Source organism: Aquila chrysaetos, chromosome 8, assembly GCF_900496995.4.
Source record: "Aquila chrysaetos chrysaetos chromosome 8, bAquChr1.4, whole genome shotgun sequence".
In the NCBI taxonomy this organism is placed as follows: Eukaryota; Metazoa; Chordata; class Aves; order Accipitriformes; family Accipitridae; genus Aquila; species Aquila chrysaetos.
In genome coordinates this window covers 42,060,590-42,080,975 of record NC_044011.1, presented here as the reverse complement: position 1 = coordinate 42,080,975, position 20,386 = coordinate 42,060,590, and the positions used below count along the sequence as shown (strand labels likewise).

At 44.8% G+C, this 20,386-nt stretch overlaps 1 protein-coding gene across 4 annotated transcripts in view; it reads right to left on the bottom strand.

Moving 5' to 3' along the window:
- ARHGEF12 (Rho guanine nucleotide exchange factor 12) overlaps positions 1–13,542 on the bottom strand; it is an 82,060-nt gene extending 68,518 nt beyond the window's left edge. For 2 of the 4 annotated variants that reach the window (XM_041125356.1, XM_041125358.1), the window contains exon 1: positions 12,481–13,542. In XM_041125356.1, coding sequence (XP_040981290.1) covers positions 12,481–12,512 — 32 coding nt within the window. In that variant the 5' untranslated portion in view covers positions 12,513–13,542. Of the gene's footprint in view, positions 1–6,869; positions 6,979–10,875; positions 10,916–12,480 lie in introns of those variants that run through there. The other 2 variants (XM_041125361.1, XM_041125359.1) reach the window with 2 other exon arrangements.
- Between the last annotated feature and the right edge of the window lie 6,844 nt (positions 13,543–20,386).

The window sequence follows — 20,386 nt, the reverse complement described above, 5'->3', positions numbered from 1 at the left end:
GCATCTGCCCCCTACTTTGAAATTCCAAAGCAAGAGCATTCACATAGCTAGTTATACCAGTGTAATTATGACAGTATATTTCCTCAGAGGCAGGCCAGCACTTTAGTGGGGCATGGTAGCTGATTCATCTGATTTTTTTTTAATTATTTACTCACAAGCTTGAGTACTGCTGCAGCCTTAAGAGACACTTCCTGCTTTAGCCTCTGGAGGGGCAATAGTGCTAAAACCAGGCAAATTGCAGTAATTGCAGCTGCTTTTCAGATAACATTTGATCATCAAATATACAAAATTAAGTATTATCATTTCCATTTAAGCAGAGCACGCATGCAGCTTACCTACAGAAACTTTAATATACTTGTTCTTATCAGCTGGATCTGAGAGTCATCCATGCTTGGCAAGAAACCACAACTTCCTCAATGTTTTATCAAAGCATGCTCCAAATGCCAATATACAGACTTCCTTCTCCAATTTCCGCTATACTGTATTAACTGAACATGTTCGCTACCCATCAGCAGTTGTCCACAGTCAAACATCCTCACAGGATTAAACAAAATGTTGTGTTATCACCATAACCAACAGCTGAGCTTAAGTAACTGAAGAAACTTGCAAACATAAGTTAAGCACTGGTCACCAGCAAAGCTTCAGTACTCAGTGCATTAAATCAGCAAGGGAAATACAGTTTTCTTTAAATTTGTGAATGGCCCACGGTAAGGCAATGTCTCCCAAGGTGTTTTCTGCCCAGGGTTCTGAAATGGAGTATATGTAATCAGACCCACTGCAGCATGAAACCACCAGGATGCCAACAGAAGTGCTTTAATCTAAAGCAAGCATCCTTTGCGTGATGGAAAAGAGAGAGGAGGGGGAGAGTACAGGCGGCTCACAATCTTACAAGAGAAAATCCATTTGCTACTGGACATTTCTTCCAGCACATTATCATGCAACGGAATTGGGTTGACTGCCATCGAGAAACAGATCCTGAGGCCACAGTGACAGCCAAAGTATTCGTCACTGACAAAGGGCTGCCCCACAGATCTGTTATTTCTGTGCCAGAGTCATGCAGCCTGACATCTATATCCAGCGTGCACACAGCTGGAGAGGTAACAGAGACAAAGGGAGGATGCAGTGCTCATGGATTCTCAGAGCACGCAACCAGCTTCAGGAATGCTACTAGCTTTACCATGACTGAGAAAGTATTTCTTAAAATCCCACAGGAAACAAGCTTTCCATTTTTGGGTCCCCGATATTTGAGTAGGCTTCTCATTGCCATACAGCTAATCATTGTATTTCAAATTTACTATCACAGCAAACTGATCCAAACACAACTTTGAGAAGAAGATGAAGAGATTTTACATGGGGATTTAAATAAACAAGGTCCCTGAACAGAACAGTCCTTGTTTGAAGTGTCCAGAGTCCCTTTGTGCCTGTCCTCACACCCAATTACAAATCTTTTTTTTTTTAAACAAAGAAACAAAAGAAAATCCAAAACCCACCTCATTATTTGTATGTTCTTTGTTATTTTTTTTCCTCTTTACCTAGCTGTTGAAATGCTCTTTTGGGGCCAATTGCAGTTTTGACCTAAAAGACATTTCATTTAAAAAAAAAAAAAACAAAAAAAAAAAGAAAACCCCTAAATCCCTACATATACTCTACATGAACACTTATTTTTGGGAAAAATATATTCCCACTTCCCAATCAAAGCAGAGGAACTAACTTATTTTGGTGGAGTAAACTTCAGCAAGTTTCTGAAGCCATTTGCTGATCTAACAACTGATCAAAACCCATCAATATTCCAAGAAGGATGTTATAGATCTGAAGGAGCCATTTTCTCCATATATGAAGAGCAACAAATGAAGCAAGATTTTTAGCACACTCCAAGCTACTGTGATGTTCTTGTCATTGCAGTAAGCAGGCTCAGTGAAGCTGCCTCCCAGTAGCAGCAGAGCCATGATGATTAAAAAAAAAAAAAAAAAAAAAAAAGAAAAGGCAGGGGGGAGGGAGAAGGGAAGGTTCTCTCCATCTGGCTGAATTCCAGAAAGAACATTTAGATTTGCAGGCTACCCAAAACTCAAACCTGTTGCAAGGCTATTTCCTCTCCCCCTTCCAGCTAAGCTTAATTATCTGCTTCTGCTTTACACGTGACCCAGGAGCTCTGCTAAGAGAAAGAACCTCCTCCAGTAATGCTGGTACTAACTGTCAAAACAAGCCGTGACCAGCACACAGCCACTCTTCCCCTTCGCCTGGCACCCGCCAGGCAGCAGTACTGTATCTCACAAGCAGCCAAGCACATTTCACACTACCAGGAAAGAAATGTTTTTCTGGCGTAAACCAGGGACTGCACGTTTGGATCACTAGGGCCAGAGCACAGCCAGATACCCCGTCTACAGAGGGGGAGTCAAAGGCACGGGTGAACAGGTGCAGACACCAGAAAACATGGTTAATGTCTCACAGATGAGTGCAAAACCTGATAATAAGTCTACTAAAAGGAAAAGGGAGAGGAGGTCAAGGTTTGCTATGCAATACATACAGCTGAAGTTGAACTGGTTAACATCGAAAGGAAACAACACTCTAGCATTTAAATCTATCACCAACATTCCTACGTCTTTCCACACTGGAAGGACAGAAAGTGTACTTGCCTTTTTTTATTCCCTAAGTATTATAGGGTTTTATTCTCACAACAATTTCCATAATGTGAGTGGGCTGAACATTTTACATAACTTCATAGACCTGACGTATCCGAGTGTAAAACTCAGGGCTTTCAATACCACTGAAAGGGCTGCAGTGCTTGGCAACATTATACTTACCAACCGTTGAGTATTATCAAACTCGGTACACCAATGCACCTGCCACTGAAGCAACTAAACCAGATACAGAGCAAAGTTCTTTTAGATCATGTACCCATTTCTGAACTATTACAAGATATTTTCTTTTACTGCTGAAGGTTCTATAATAACTCAAGGGTAGAGAAGCAGTCTGCAACAAAGGCATTCATTTTACCAGTGCCCTACAGACTTTGACGCATCCTTACAACAAAGAAAATCCCACAACAATTGCAAATGGCTCTCTCTGCAGTATCCCCATACCACCTTCACCAGCCAAAATGATTGAGCCTGTTGGTTTGCTAAGATCAGATCTGCACCCACATGAACCACTTCCGCTACTGAAACCGCAGGGACTACGCAGGGCAAACCACAACCTATCATTTTGTGTCTCTCAACAGACAGCAAGAACAAATTGCCAACTTGAGAGCTGCAGTTCATCATTATGAGATCTCTAAGCTAAGACCTTTTATCTTTGATGCAGAAGTATTTCTGATAAACCATTACTCCTTCCCACCCTTGCATTTAGAGAGTTCACATCGTATAAATTCATCCCATTCTATTACAGTTCCCCCTGAATATTTTTTCAAAGTTGTTATGATGCTGCCTACCTAAGTCAGGTTAGATGGCTATACAGCAGTCTGCAGGAGTGGGGAAAATCACTCTTTTAAAGCCAGAAATGACCTGAGAAGAACAGCTTACTTTTGGCTGAAGTCACTGCCTAATTTGGGACATCACATAATCATAATTTTTCAGAAGGCAGAAAAAAATATCCTATCAACACAGACCAGAAAACCGCATTATTTTCTCACTTGCAAGCAAGAACTTTGAAAGCCACTTAACAAAAGAACAGAAATTATTATCGTCATGGCTCAGATACTGTCACATGGGACTTGCTGTCACTCAAGCCAGAGCAAAATTTTAGAAGGCATTACAATGGCTGAAAGAGTGTTCCAGTCCCAAACAGCATCCACACAGCCTCCTCAAGAAATAGACAGGTACTCCCGGACACCAAAAACATATCTTCAGTCCTCCGCAGAAAACTCAACACAGTTGCAGCCCTGGCTTGTCAGGGTTTTTTGCCTTACACCACCAGGTCTTAGTCCTTTACAGCTGACCTGTGCCTTCAGAATGCATCGGCGGACAGGAAACCTCTCTCCTATCTGGCAGTTGCCACCACCTCTCCCATTTCTCTCCCTCTCACTCGCTTCCTATTGACTTTCTCATGTCTTACATTGCAGCTTTTTCCTATTTCCTTTTTCTCTGCGCTCATTATAGCTTCCCTGCTTCAATTCTCTTATCTTCCCCTTTTTCCAGCACTTTTCTGGTAGCTTTGATCTCAGTCCCTACTGATCAGAATATCCTTTTGCATCTGGGCACAACAGAAGCATGCAATGGTGCCTCTGTGCCACAGGACTACTGAGAGGAGACGCCTTGTCTGATGTGCTGCCAATAAGCTACACTAACAGCCACTATCATAACAGGGTAAAAAGACTTTCAAGCGGCCATCAGATACTTTAGGTAAGCCTGCAGGTTGAAGCTTGTATGTTTATGGGAGTGGTGGACTCAGAATCCTGTACCTGTCTCAGATCAGTCTAGTGCTTCATTAAATAGATGGGTCTTTTCCTCCAGACTTGGAAGTGCTTACTCAGGTCAGTTCAGGTCCCACCTAAACTTTCCAACCCCCTTCCAGCACTGCAGCTCATGCAGGACTCCATGAAAGAGTACCTAACCCTTCATAGGTTACTGGTCCATTTTGGGAAGTCACCCAAGCTCTGGGTAAAAGGATTGCCCGTGATACCACGAACCAGGATTCACAGTCTGCAAATAAATTCAAGATCAGCTTCTCACATAAACAAGAATAGTTGTGCTGCTACTCACGGTTTCAAGGAGGAACAGCACTTGCATAAAATTAAGATTTCCACCAATATCTCTGAAGACTTCCAATACATATTTCAAGAGCTCAGATAGAAACCAGTTTGAGTCTTGCCCTTGCATACACATTTCTTGGGCCAACTGAGGGCAACCAAGAACTCTCATAACCTCAGGATTCTCCCTTAGGTTTCTAGCATCAACACTGCAACTCCTTCATAAAACACCGAAAGAGGCCCTTTTGCTCAATTTACACAGTTCAGTCCATCTTTTACATAGCCCTGTTCCCTGATCATAAAAGGTTTAGTTTTTCTGAACCCTTAAGTGAACTGAGACCCAAGTGCCACTTCCAGGCCAGCAAACACTCTTAGCATGCCAGTCCTGCAAGGGACACTGCCTATCTTCAGCAGGACATTTGACAGTATCCAAGTAACCAATATGACAATGATCCAGACAGATTACAACCAAATTATTTCAAGTACAGGAACTCATGTGCTATGCCTTAGGATCTTTTCCACCTCAAGTATTCAGCCTCAGGAAGGACACCATTCATTTGCTTTTCCAGTGCCAGAGCAATTTAATGAAGTACCTTACCAACTGACATCAGAGCCCAGAAGTTTCAGTGTTGTCAAAACAAAGCTTAAAATAGCCACATAGATAATATTTAAGCGTTTGCCAACAAACGTAAACAGCAATGTTTCTTATTTACCATCAGACTTCACTAAATGGCACGACTATGCAAGAAAGGGTTCCTGTCCATTGGTCTTGGAAGTCAAACAGACACAATACTGAAAATTCTCAAGGAAAGGATGCAGAGTAATAACAAAACATAAGTGATGTTTAGTAGACAATTTGTGAATGTCACAGTCTGAACATTGTTTTGTTTTTGCTATTTATACTTATGCTTACATTTTAAACATAAGGACACTGCTTTTTCCTGTCATTTTTAATATATTTATTTTTAAATGTTTTCTTTTAAAAGAAAAATGAGTAAACCTTGTTTCTTCCTGTCTTTTTCTAAGTGTGCTGTTGCTATTTTGTTTGTATCCTGCCTTGTGTTTTATCCCTTGTACATTCTTAATTAAACACTGCACATTTTACATCCCTTTTCATTTTACTAATTACTTTGCTACTGCTTCCCCTGTCCTTATTTTGAGCCCTCTCTTCTGATGTTAAGACATTGTCTACATCCAGGCTCCTGACCCTTAGTTTAATCAAGCTGAGACATGAACTAACACTTCTATTCTTTAAACCTAATAATTATCCAGAACAGGGCCAGAGAACAGAACAGAGCATCACCTACCAGAAAGCAGACATTCAAGTCTATTTTCTCTTAGTGCTATTGACATCTCTTACACAAGATAAGTCTCCTACTGCTAATTTTCAGAGGAAAGGAAGAGGTATTTGATGAGAAACCTGGAGGATAAAGCCTTGAAAGCAACAGCCTGAGCTTATCTTTCAAGCAGCACAGCCAGCATACTTCCTCGGTGACCCAGAAGGACCACCTAGAGGTTTAAGTGGAGAATTCAGTCTCCAGGCCAAGGCAAACACTGCTCCTCTTTGAGACACTTTGCATAACTACAAGCTGTAGCACTGGGCTGGCCAGGGTGGGGGTTGATGTTTGCAACCGTGAGAGGCAAACAACGCTACTCAGAACACTGTGGAAAAAAAATGGGGAAAAAAACAGCTAATGTCAAAAATCCTGTTGATGATAGATACTCCAAAGTTCTTTGGGAAAGCGGGGAAACAGAAGCAGGCACTGAAGCTACTCACTGAACAGGATTCACGCAAAATGCTTAAGGCACAAATTCACTAGGAGACCCCACTTCTTGAAATAATCAAAAGATCTTGGGATACAGTCATAAAATACGCAAAATAACTGGTGCAGCTATCTGCACCGCTTTCCCCAGGCAAATACATGAAAATGCTCTATACTACCTTCAGACGGACTGCCAAATAATCTTCAATGCCTAAATCACTACTTTTACAACATGATACAGAACAGTTCTGAGAGTAAACAGAAGACTACTTTGATTTCCAGTAGGAAGACTGTGGTCAATGCTGCCACCCTCAAGGACCAAAAAACTCTTCTCCTATATGGGTCATGCTCATCAATACGGAAGTCAATTTTTTATAAAGATTGGTCCCAGAAGATTACAAATTAACACCCACAAAGCTCACCAGTGACCTCAGCAACTTCTGCTCCAAGGGCAAGATACACGTTTCTTCTCAGGCATCTCTAAATAGGACAGCAGCAGGCATTAACAAAACAGAACAGTGATCTTGAAATACTCCAATGTGCAAACAATTGTCCACAGGAAGAAAGGGGAGGGGCACAACACAGAGAAGGGCAACCCATATACGACAGTCATTAGTAGTGTCAACGCGCTACCAGCACTCAAACCCTACCGTGATAAGTCAGTCTAAGAGTTCTCTGTAGAACGGACTGTATGAGGCTGGAAAAGTCAAAGAGGTCCCTCCATCTTGCAGGAGGGTTTTTATGTTTCACATTTACCTAGGCCCCTATGGATATCACTTTGACAGGAATGGTATCTGAAGAGTTCAGATTATCACCAGGCCATTCCTCCAGACTTTTCATGCAATCCCTCATACTCTCTAGGCTTCCCATAATTAGCTCTGGTGAGTATTTTTTGCTGCTGAATGTATCACGCCCTGATTCCTGTAGATCTGGACAAGATTTTTGGAAGTCTAAAACTGAAGTAGCCTACATCCCAGTACCATTCCTAATCTATCCATTTGAAACACTAATAAATGCCATAATAGGAGTTATGTGCACAGGGAGAATTATACAATTGGGCTAACAGATGAAATATCATTCCTGCCTCCACCCAAATAATCATGACGCCCACAGCTCTATTCAAAACTAGAAAATCAAGCTCACCTCGACTTCTGTCTCCAGTAAAAACCCTAATAAACCATGCAGCATGAACTGGTAGCATTTGCTTCCTAGCCAATAGTAAACATCACAGACAGTACTCTCTTCTGACAGCTTCAATAAAAGCAAAATAAAAAATGACTTATGCAGAGGCTATGTCAACTACTAATTTGCAAACATAGTGAAGGTACAACGATGGAAAGCGCAAGACGACTTGCCTCGATGACTATTACACTTTTTAGTCCATAGAAACAAGACATTGTGCTGCTGCCCACTTTCCATAAATATTAGTTTTTACAAACTCTACTAATTAAGTAAATGCACGATAATAACATCTAGCTACTCAGTAACACTAAGGCATGACTTTCTATTAAGTTCTTACCCTGCTGAAAAAAAAAAAAGAAAAAAAAAAACCAAACTTTTTCCCACCATACAGTTAAAGAAGTCCCAGTTACTACGGGGACTTACAAACAGCCAAAGACAGGGAAAGTGCATCTAAGCAGATAAGAAACAATTAAGGTCTATTTTAGTACCAAGTCAGGAGCAAATCGACAATTAAAACCTCTCAAGGGTAATTATGTGTAAATTCTACCTCTCCTACTTTCCAATCATAGCAACAGAAACTACAGCACTGTTATAAATAAAACTCATTTGCAAGCAACTGCATAGGAAGAGTCATCAGTTCCTCAACAAGGTACTGCAAAAGTAGCAAGAGCCTCCATTCTTTTACTGTGCTTTAATAAACAGAGAGAAACATAAAGCAAGTTCTGTAGCTATGCAATTGCTCAACTCTGCAGCATTTGGAATGGTTACAGGAAGAAAAAAAAACCAGTTAACTATGAGACAAAAAAAAAAAAAAAAATTTAATCGCATACAAATGTTTCTTCAGTGTCATAACAGGATACAGCAGAGTTCTGATCATCCTTTAGTGGCCAACCAGAGCCTGCAAATGGCCGAATTTCATCCCGGCCCCAGTATGTCCTTGCAAAGAATAAAACCCTTATCTCGCTCAGCCATGTGTCGCCTGCCACAAACAGCAGAACAGAGCAACGCCCAAAGCCAGCCGGCCTGCCCGAGTGCTTCTGGGCCAGAAGAGCTCTGAAGCAAGCGAACGCAGGCACGCTCATATGCAGTCTCACAGAAGTAACACGAAAACACCTCCTTTAATGTACCCTACCCAGCCACCCACTACCCAGAGTGAGGTCCCAAAGCTGGCCTTAGACAGTCCCTGCAGTCCAATCTCCCCCTTCCAAAATCCTCACACTGACAGCCCAATACAGCATCCAGCAACAAAAAAAACAACCTAGCACTAGTAACTAGACAGGAATTCGAGGAAGAACAAGACCAGAAGTTTTCAGGCTAAAAGGTACGGTAAATCTCACTTAAATCCAGGCATTTTGTCATTCACCTGATCAATTTCAGATACCTACTTTAGGATAAGAAATGGTCCCCTAGATGTGCCTATTTTCTTCCACTAACTACAAAGGCAATCTAGACGAACAGCTCAGATAAAGATGTCTACCTCAAAGACTTATTAAGTTAATCAAGATAAATGCCACCTTAGGAGGCCTCTAAACAAATACAGCATAGCTAAGAGAGGATTAAATTAAGAGGGTGTAAATGTTTACAAACACAAAGTGGCACTGCAATAAGGCTGAAGATGAATTGTTTGATATGGTCCACTGGGCAACAGGATTATGAAAAGAAGCAGCTGACAAAGTAAAAGAACATTCTGAAAGAAAGAAGGGGAAGTAAATGTCACTGCTTAAAGTTCTGACTCTCATACCATCAGAAGCCATGCAGGGCACCATGGCTATCCTGGACCACTTTTTGCTTATGTATTTCTAAATCTCAAGTACTCTGTTACAAGATAATTTTTTTTCTGCTAGCACCCTTCACATGTTTCTCCAACTGCTGAGTAGCTGACGGGGAATGGCATGTGTCAAATGCTTCTTCAGTAACTGTGCTGAACAGTTGTTACACTCTCAGAAGTCTTAACATCTGTTATGTCTCTTTTTTTTAATACCTGGTATTCCCCCATACCCCCAGGCACTCACTTCCCTCCAGTCTTAAGACACTGGAGGAAAAAGACGTAAGAAAATGATGTTGTTTCGTGAGCCAGCTGGATAACAGAATCCAACTCAGGGATGAAGCATAACCATTATCGAAAGTAACTGGGTTAAGGTTTGGTCCACAGAGAAAATTATCCCAGACACATGAGAGATGAACTGGCATGACTGTATTTCAACATAGTGTCAGATACCAAAATCCATTGAACTTGGGAAAAAGAAGAAAACACTATGAGGGGAAAAAAAAAAAAAAAAAGAAGGAAAAAAAGGAGGGGGCTTAATGAAAAAAATCGTTTATCATACTGGCTACAGAACAGCACTAGAAATGGCCATTCATATATTCCTTCTAATTTACATATACTTCAATGCCATACATGACATCATCAACAAGACCTTAAAAGACATAAAACACATAAAGGATGGGACAAGCGCAACCTGGACAAGGGAAATGTCAAACAGCTATCAAAACAGATGGTATGATTGCCACCTTAAACTGAAGGGATACAAAAGGAAATATTTGCTGCCTGTAACAGGGATTTAAGCAGCTACACATATGTAAAATGCAAGTATGTAAAGCTAATATGGAGAAAAATGCAGACCCATGCTACCCTATTATACTCGTAATACCATTTGGCACAGATGCAAGCTGGCTTTTTCTGTTTTAAGGCAGTTTCCAACTTGATCCCAGCAAGGAAGGTCACCAATAAATACAGAGAGAATTGAATATATCATATGAGTTATGCCATCTAGACCTAATGACACTGGAAGCATTGAGTTTATTTACATTGTACCTGCTTTACATTCCAAGCTTAAGAGCCGGATTTAAAGAGGCAATACAGAGGCTTCTTGGGCCTAATGGGAAAGCAAGCTTTACACCAATGTACTGCTAGGACAATAGTGACTGAAAACCACCCCCCTCCAGATCCTGCACAATGCTGTAGATAAAATGGAGCTGCCTTGCTCCAGATGCTAGTAAGCAGACGTCCACGTGATGAGAACACACACCACCACCACGTCCAGCGCTCTGCCGAAAGGTTCAGCCAGGGAATGAATGGGCCACAGTGACCAAATTCCCTTTGCACCCCCAGAGCTGGGGTTCCTCAAGGCCAGAGGTGAAGAGTAGTGGCAAGGCCAGGCCCTGCTTCCCCACATTCCCCCAACCATCACACAACCCCGCCGCCAGAAAGCTCCGACTGCCAGGGTTGTGGAGACAGCTCCTTACCTGACATCAAAAGTCTTTTCAACCAGAACCTTAATGGAACACCAAACAGAAACATCCTCTTGACAAGACTGAAAGCAAAAGGAAATGAGACATTTTTTTGTCTACGCTACGTTTTCAGTTTGGCTGTTCCAATTCAATAATGGAAAGTATTTTGTTTTACTAAGAAGCAAATTAACTTCCCTGTCCTCATGCTTCTCCTTCCTATGTATCACTGAACTGCTTCTTGGTATGAAAATCCTGTCATTCCTTTTGATATCATAATACATACGCTCTTAAGTACGTGACAACATTCTCACAAAGTCACTGAAATGCCACCTTCTACTGTCACTGTCTTGTCTGGTACAGATGAAAAGTGTCCTGCAACTCAGAAATATCTCACGCACATGCACCGCAAAAGAGGAAAAAGTTAAGAGTTTTCTTTTTGTCACCTATTCTGCTAGTATAAACATACCACACATCTCATTTCAAAGACTTAGTGCTCTATGAACAGCACAGTCATAAACACAGACTATACATGATTCCGAGCTGTGCTAGTGCCCTTTTGCACTGCTCAGGCGCTGTACTGTCTGTTAAGACCTGTGGAGCCATGACAAAGCCTAAGTGTGAGAACTACACTCACTCTCTTTCCTGCCCACACCTGGAGTCTAAAAGGTGATCTCAGGCACCCAAAAGCATCATTCCTCTGTCCTAGCCCTGGCTTCTCTTCTCCTGTGCCAGAACTGCTTGTGTTGGTCATGAAAGGCCTAAGCAGCGAGGCCTTTGTCACAGGCATTCACACCTTAACCACCAAATAGGCAAAATAAAGGAGAATATAATAAAACACACAATAAAAGAGAAGTTTTTTCAGCTTACAAGCATCAAAAAGGTATCTTTTACTCTCATAAAAAAAAAAAAACTCTGAAGATGCTCATTCCATACTTCTGTCTCAAGAGCACATAAGAGGTTTCCTACCCGATTTTTTTCTCACAGTAGAAAATACATTTTTTCCCCTGCCTCTGAAGCATCCCAGTACAAGGGAGAGAACCCCAGACTGCTAATGAAATGCACATGGCAGCACCTGCAGAGAAGCCCAGAGGCCTAAGCAGGTATCTAAACCAAGGAACATCGCGTAGACACCAGCAGACATTCCTGCTCATCAACTATCCTTCCTGCCCTCACCTGAAGTGACCTCTCTTTGGAAGGCTACAATGCTTGACCTAACACGAAGCAAGTGCATCCCCTCCGCGGTTTTTAGGATACAGCTCGAATCTGAACTCAAACTCTTGTCACTTTTCCTGCTTTAACGTCTCACAGAAACAGCTCCTTTTGGTGTTCCTCCCAACACCAACCCGTGCTGGAAGCTGAATTGCAGTCCCTGGTTCTTACAAAGTCAGCCTGGCAGGCTTGAAAGCTGTTGGACTTGAAATACTCCAGTTTCAAAGTTAACCCAGTTGTCTTGACAGTCAGCCACCCTAGGTACATGCTGATTCCCAGAAACTCAGATTTAATCCTGCTTTTCTGATCCCGTCTGTCACTGAAGTCAGAACACAAAGCACAAGAGCTCTGGGAAGAGCCTAGACTTCGGAAATGGAAAAAAAAAAAAAAGAAATCTCATTTTATACTGACCTGTCCGTGATTGTGGACTGTGTGCCACTCATTGGAGCCTTTGGCAATGAGTCGTATTATCCAATTTACATTTTACAATTACTGCAGGAACATTAACGAGGCTTTGCCCCACACATGCACTGAGGTTCAGGATCCAGCCTTGCTCCAGAAGAGGCATGCACAGAGGACAAATTCAGTTCAAGGGCGGGGGGGGGGGGGGGGGGGGGGGGAATCCAAAACTCTTCTTGCAGTCACCCAGAATATCCAGACCCCTGAAGCGGGGCGTGGGGGATGTTCAAGAAAAACTCCAAGAAAAACAAAACAAACAACAAAACAAGCTGTTCCCCTCGATGCTCCCTTAGCCCCCAGGAAGGGGGGGAAAGCAACGCGTGCCGAGAGCGAAAAATCTTCCGAGGCGACCAATCCTCACCAGTCCGGCGTTTCAGCGCGGAGGGGAACCCCCGCTGTCCGCGCAGGCGGAACGCGGGGCAGGGTGGGAGCGGGCCCCCCCCGCTCGCGGGGCTCCCCACGCCGCCGGCGACGCTCGCCCACCTTCCCCGGCTCGCTCTCCGCAGGAGGGGGCACCCGCCGGGCGCGGGGTTCGCCCCCCCTCCGCTCTTTACGGCCTCTCGCCCGCGGGGGGCGGGCGGCGCGCCCCGCCAGCTGCCGGTGTCCGGAGGGCCGCCGCCCAGGGGCCCATGTCCCGCTGCCGGCCCGCCCCGACCCCTCGCCCGCAGCGGGGGGGGTCGGGAAGGGCGGCCGCCTCCTTTAGGCCCGCAGGTCCATGCCCCGCCGCTCCGCCTGTCCCGCTTCGGCCCAAGCTAGAGCGGGGCGCGGCGGCCCGGCCTGCCGGCGAGGCCCCGGGCGGGCCGGCTCCGCTCAGCCGGCGTGTCTCGGCCTCCGCGCAGCCTCGGTCCCGGCCCGGTTACGGGGCAAAGTCCCGCGGCGAGCGCTGCCGCTCCGCTCCTCCCGGCCCGGTTCCGGCCCAGCTGCGCTGCTGCTGCTGTTGTTGCTGCTACGAGGCGGGAGCGGCGCTCGCCCGGCGTAGCCTGCGCCGAGCCGAGCCGAGCCGAGCCGGGCCGGGCCGCCTCCGCGCTCGCCCCTCCCCCGCGCTTTGGGGGGGGCTTGTACCTCCGGGCCGCCGCACACCCGCCCCCGCCCCTCCTGCCGTCTCCTTCCGCCGCCGCTCCGCCCGCCCGCCCGACCCCTCCGCCGGCAGCAGGCCGCCCGTCCTCCCTGCCTGCCGGCCGGCCGAGGCGCGCCGTCCCTCCCCGTCCCCCGGGTTTTCTGTGCGGGTGTTTGGGTGCCGGGGGTCTTTCTCCTTTCCCCTTCGGCGCAGGAGGGGGCCGGGGAGGGGTTTCTCCTCACACACACACCCCCAGCCGGGCCCGGTCCTGCGCTCCCCCCGACACACACACACACACACACACACACACTCCGCACGGGGCATTCCTCCTCATCCAGCCCCTTCCCTCCGGGCCGAGCCCCGCGGTTTCGTCCGACCCCCGGGAGTTCCCCCCGGGCTGGTCTCCGGCAGGCACACGTCCGCCCGGCCCCCTCTTTCAAGGCACCGCGGCCTGTCCCGGCTGCGGGGAGCGGGGGAGGCGGGCGCCAGGCCGGGCTCCCCCGCACTCGCTGGCCCTTGCCGGGACAGCCTCGGCCTTTTCCAGGCCAGCGGGGGGGGGTGTTTCCTTCTCATCCCATCGCAACTTAGTTGCTCCTCCTTTGGCCTGCCGTATCGCTGCCGAAGAGGTTTCCCTCTCCGTTTCCCATCCCTGCCGGAGCTCCATCTCCAGCCATCCCGCTCCTCTGTTTCGCCTCTTGCCACAAGCTCTTGGGGGCAGGGAGCGTGCGTGCCCCCATCTGCACGGTACGCGGGGTGGAAAATAGGACACCGAAGACACTTAACAACAGAAAGAAACAGAAAACTAAAATAGCAAGGTGCCAGGAGCGGTGCAGCTCTGGAGCCTCAGATAGTCACCGGCCGTGCTGTTGACCCCCAGACCTTTCATAGCCCCGTATCAAATCTCGCGTTCCCTGCATTTCCGCAACACGTTTCATTGGGAATTTTTCTCACAGGTGAAGGTCAACAAAAATTTGAGATGAGAACAAGAACTGATCCCTCCCTGCGCATTCCTCGGCCTTCCAGAAACACTGCAGCCAAGAGCCTGTTCGTGCTCCCCTTCTCTTAATGCAAAAAAACTCCCTCCAATACGAAAAGGTGAGCAACAGACTGTATATTACCATACCTACTAAATACAGAATAGTTGGACATTCAAATTTCAACACGCCTGGACTTCCCTCTCCTCGGCCACAGCTCTCAGCAGAAACATACCCTTGCTGGTACATTGCTCTAACTCCCTGCCTTTTATGCCGTATACAACACAGCTTTAGGGAGAAGTGCCTGTCTCAACTGCACATGCATTTAAACAGCAGAGCCTGTTCCTGACAATGCATGAACAGCATGAAGCAAACTGTAACAGATCAGAAGCTGAGTTCTAGGTACGTTACCTAATCCCAAAATCTCGATGTCAACACAAGGGGATAAATAAGATTCCTGCCAGGCACTCTTGTTCTCAAACACCTAGGAATAACATCTATACACTAGAAGTTCAGGAACCTTCCATGCTACTGCGCCTCATGTTGCCAGGAATTAAAGCCTATGAGCACCACAGCAGTGGAATGGAAAGCAGGACGGCTCTGCTGCCAGGGAGGCTGGGCATTAATACTGGTCCTCCCAATACAGAGGAACTTGTGGAACATCAGTCTTTCCTACCAAATGCCAACAGACCAATATAATCTTATTAGCTAATGCCAATCACATAGGACACCATCCTTCTTCCCTCTAATTAACCTTACCTTGATACACTTCTTCAAAGCCAGGACATTGGACTTGGAAAGAGTCTAGAAAACAGGTTTCTGGAAACTCGGGACCAGATACATCATTAAGCATACAGGACCATACCTTGCTCGAAGCTATATTCAGGACCCGGCCGCTCTACAACATATAGCTTTTTCCTCCTTGGAGCAAAGTGAGCACGAATCAGGAAGCCAGGAAACTGATAGTCTGAAGAATTTGTTGTTTTGAAGAAGTTCAGTGCAAAGAGGGGAAGCATGGGATTAAATCATTTTCAGCGTGATACTTGACATATATACGCAGGACATTTATACTTCCTCTTTTGGTTTCCTTTTGAGGAAGACAGAAGCTCGGGGAAAAAAAGGGGGGGGGGGGGGGGATGCAAGACATGCAGCCATGACTGCCTCTCCTTCTGCAGCTGTATGCAATACATTGGTCAGTGGTAATGGAGTGACTGAATACCTCTATCTATATTTATTATACACCTCTTTGTTGCATCTTTTCTGCAGTAAATGCCTCCCCGCTTTTAACTTAGGGAACATAAAGTACTGTGCCTTGAGAGAGGAAGGCTCCTGGGAGACCTGTTCCATGGCAGGCCCAGCATTTGCATATTAGGCCTTGATGATTTTTGTTACTTTCATTATATTTTATTGTGCATAACAACATAATGACAATAACAATTAGCTGGAGGAAATCCTGAAAAAATAAAAATAGGAACGAGAAGGAAACTTATCCCCTGCTGTAGTAAATTGATGTAAAATTCGGTGGAGTGACAGTGTTGAACATTTACCAAAAATTTGCTCAGCATTGTCAAAAGAAGCATCACACAAAACTATACCAATGACAAAAAGGAAGCATAAACCCCTTATGCCACACGGTTTAGTAGATTAACTCTTGCTCATAATGGGCCGCATTCCCATTTCAATGTCTAATGAAACACTTAGAAAGACAAAGCACTAATAAACCAATTCAGAAGTAGACTCTGAAACCATAACTGCTTCTCTTTTCTGCAAATGCTGATTTTTTTGGTGGGAGCTGACTGTGTACCTACATTAATATAGATGCCTATTTATGCTACCACTGCCTGGGCAGTTTTACAATGTGAAATCCAGGAAAGGGGAAGGGGAATCAATAAGCAATTACACTGTGCAGTACCAATTAAAATAGATTTTTTTTTTTGGTGGCTCTAAAACTGTCACTTAGCCTGAATTTACATATAGTACCGTCAGACAGACATAGATGCTAGAAGTGGAAACTGCATATTAACCTCACCAGTTCATGTCTCCAGGGCAAACCACCAATGTCTCCAACGGTCTATTTTTTACAGTCCAGACCAGAGCTAAGCAGCTCCAGTAAGGAGGACCCTGAAGCAAAGAAGGTTGACTCCTACAAAGGAAAACTTCTTTTGACTTGAAGGATGGCACAAAAAGGACAGCTCCTCGGAGGTGCCTCATACGGGACTCCTGAAAAGGCAGGCTTACAGAGAAAGGTTTCACTGAGGTTCTTTTTGCAAAGACCGAGTTCTCCAGCCTCGCACCCGAAGCTCACTGAGGAGCCGTTGCCATCTGCTGGCAAAGCCTTGTATGGCACCTCTCCTCCCAAACCCTCCCCGCTGGCAGTTCAACAGCGAGGTCCTGCTCACACCCTCGGTCCCCTTTTGAAACAAGCATTTCGAAGGGGTGTCAGATAGTGGAGCTCTGGGGTGCTCTGCTTGCTCAACACTGACCGCCTAAGGGTTCAGATGCGGAGGTTTGAGCGGGGTTTGCACTGCTACGGGCACAGCGTAAACAAAGGTAGGAAATCGGCAAAAGATGGTACTTTTTTTACTCCCTGATGCCAGATTTATCACACTGTGTTGCTTCTGATAGCTGGTATACTTCAAATTTTAAGCATGAACAAACAGTGAATGTAATAATTTTTTTTTCAGGAAAATTTCCCTTCACAACATTTCAGGTAGGATCATCAGTCATCAGAGCAACTTACCTGTGAGTGCAATGGATCTCCTGCAGACCTCAAGTAAAGAATAGCTAGCTTTGTGTGCTCCAGGTCAGACATGATGGGCTATTAGCTGTGTTTCACTGATCTCCATCATAAAAATTAAATGGATAAAGAGTCTTTTAACTTTTGCTACTTACAAGTAATCAATTTAAAACTAGTGATAGAATGCACCAGTATTTAAACTTACCATAAATTGCTATGCCACCTGCCGTTCTGGCAAAAAAAGAGTCAGCTGCTTTTGGAAGGCAACAGCCAACCTTTATGCCTTGCACAGCTGGAGAGGAAAGGCACAGAGGAAATGATTCCCAAGGCTAACAGAGAAGACAGCTCATTTCCCAAATATGCATATAAATTTGTAGCTCCTGAAGAACGGACAGGACCTTGACCTTGTGTCAGGACTGGGGTAAGCCTGGCTCTGCACTCAAGCTTAGCACAACTTAAACCTTCCTGCCTTCCTGATTTTTTTGTAGTACCCTGCAATTCCATCCAGTCAAACTCACCTAAGTACTAACAGCTGCTGCTTAGTTCAGCACCCTTTGATCCTGGGGAACTGCTCCAGCATGAGATTCTTCTGAGCCAGCTGAGAATGTGGGGGGGATTTCGTTATTTGCTGAGATTCTACTTTTGAGGGAGCTGAAGATAGTAATGATACCCTGAATCAAATCCAGACACGTGTCTATCTCCTTGCCCATCCACTGCATTTTCCAGCCAGATGCTATACTGATGCTACCCAGCTTCACTGCAACATGGATGCAACCTGCTCCAGAAACCGATATGACCAATCCAATGGCCACTAACAGACATCTGGATGCAACCCTAATCTGAAAAAAAAAGCCATGAATTTGTGCTGTGCTCCACATTGCTATGCATTTCAAAGCCTTTTACTGTCTCATACCTTAAAATAGGCACATGATTTGCTCCCTACAGACAGGCAGCTTGTTCTGCATGTAGTTCCCTGGAAATCCTGGAAATGCATACAGGGCTGGTCTATGCTTTTAAGTCACTTGGACACAAATGCAATACTTTGCTGACTTTGTTGAGACACAGATAGCTTAATCTATCAGAGCTTCTACTGTGACAGCTTATTACAGTTCCTAAACCTGGATAATCCACATTGCAGTAAGCATTTTTATAGCACTAAGCTTTCTTTCCATATCAGCATAATTAAAGCAGCAACCTTTGTAAGGACAGATGAAGCTGCTGTACATTCTGTCATGAGTTTCCTTCTTGCTCTCTGCTAGAATCAATGTCCTCTGATTGGAGGGGGAGGGGGGTTAAAAAAAAAAAAGTTATTTGTTATTAGGGTAAAATCTAAAGAGATGGAGAATAACATTATTTCTCATCACATTTGAGGATTATCAGTTACACTGAACAGATCTTAACCTTCTGACATGATACATAATTCAAACAACATCATAATACAAGCATTGCTGAAAACCTGTACGTTGTAACATTTGAGAAGCCACAGAAACCAACACTTTCTCCTTCCCATACAAAATTAACTACCGGCAAACTGTTCTTACTTTGCAAAAGCTTTTCCATACACCTTGATCTCTTCAGTTCCTTCTTAAAGTCATTTTCTAAAGATCCCTTATGTTGCCAACTTATCAGCTGCCAAACTCCCCCTGGAACTTGAGGGAAACAGGACAAAGCCAGCAAAAGCTAAAACCTTCTCTTACATGGATTACTAGACCACATATTGAAGATGACTTGAAAAGAGAAATCTGCTGGTATATTGGTATAACCAAAAAAGAGTTGCTCCTTGCCCAGAAATTGCTCATGCAACACAAAGCTAATGCTGACTGGTTCCCTCTCCGTCTCCAAAATTTGATTTCTTTGGAAATGGCAGCAGAAATTATTTTACTTCCAGCCAAGCTATACAAAGCCTGCAAGTATTAGGAACATACCCACGACTTCCATAAAGCTTAAAACTTTCTCTCATCCTTTTTTGTCCAAGAAACAGACCTGCTGACAGCACTGGTATTAGTCTAATAGCAGACTCCGAAGACTTAAAATGCTATGTTTTTACACCAGTGCTTGCACCACTGTTGCAAGGGAAGAAAGCCTTGAATATCATAAGATTGCAATTTCTTCAAACACAAATAAGGAGATCAACTAGAAAAAGAGGGTAGAGAACTGAAAGAGGAGGTTAATTTCATAAAGCAGGGCCAGCAGTACAAGCAAAAGGCAGGCAGCAGGGAAGGAACGGCTTTAAAAGAAAAAATGGGAAGACAAAAAATGAAATTAATTGGGGGTAGGGGGGCAGATTTTACAGTCAAAGCACATTTGCCCATTGAGTTAAGGCTAGACTCTGGCATGTTGTTCCTGAAGACGTGAAGTTTGGAAGATGCTTGCAGCTGTAAAGCAAAGCTTCAGAATGCTGCTGTACTTTCTTCTCTGCTTCTGGACTACCTCAGAGGTTAAACAAACTCCCAGCATAAATTATTGCAGTCCCTGAGACCCCTTCATCATGCAGCCAGGCTGCCTGTAGAGCATAAAGAGGCCAGCATCTCTAGAGGGCTCAACACTACACAGCTGCTCCCCAGCGCTGGAGGATTTTGAGGTAGATTTAAGGGTTACATCCAAACAACTAAATTGGCTTAACTATTTATAGAAAACAGACTTTTGGCATACTGGTGTGCTCTGGCAAAATGCTGTGACCATAAGCAAAGCAGAGTAGCTATTCTTTACCAACACAACACTTAAGGTCTTTCCTGAGTGCGGCTTGGCTACACACAGTTTCAGAGCTGCAGGCGCAGACCATGCAGGGCAGGGCCTTTGTTCTGTTCTGGGTCTATACAGTGCCTGGTTCACAGAAATTCTTGTTGGTGCCTAGCTCTCTTACTGCAGTCAGTGAAAGCATCACTGAAAGAAATGTTTTCCTCTCCTCTTATTTTAGGAGCATCCTTTGAAGCAGAGCTTCTAAAAGGAGTGCACAACTTTCTAAATCACTTGACAAAGCTGTTCTGTGTGTTGGTGGCTTTCCCAGTGCTAAGCTATTGCATCAAGGGCAAAAGACGCCCCTAGGCAAACAGACCTGAGGCCTGCACAACATCCTCCTGGCAGCTCACA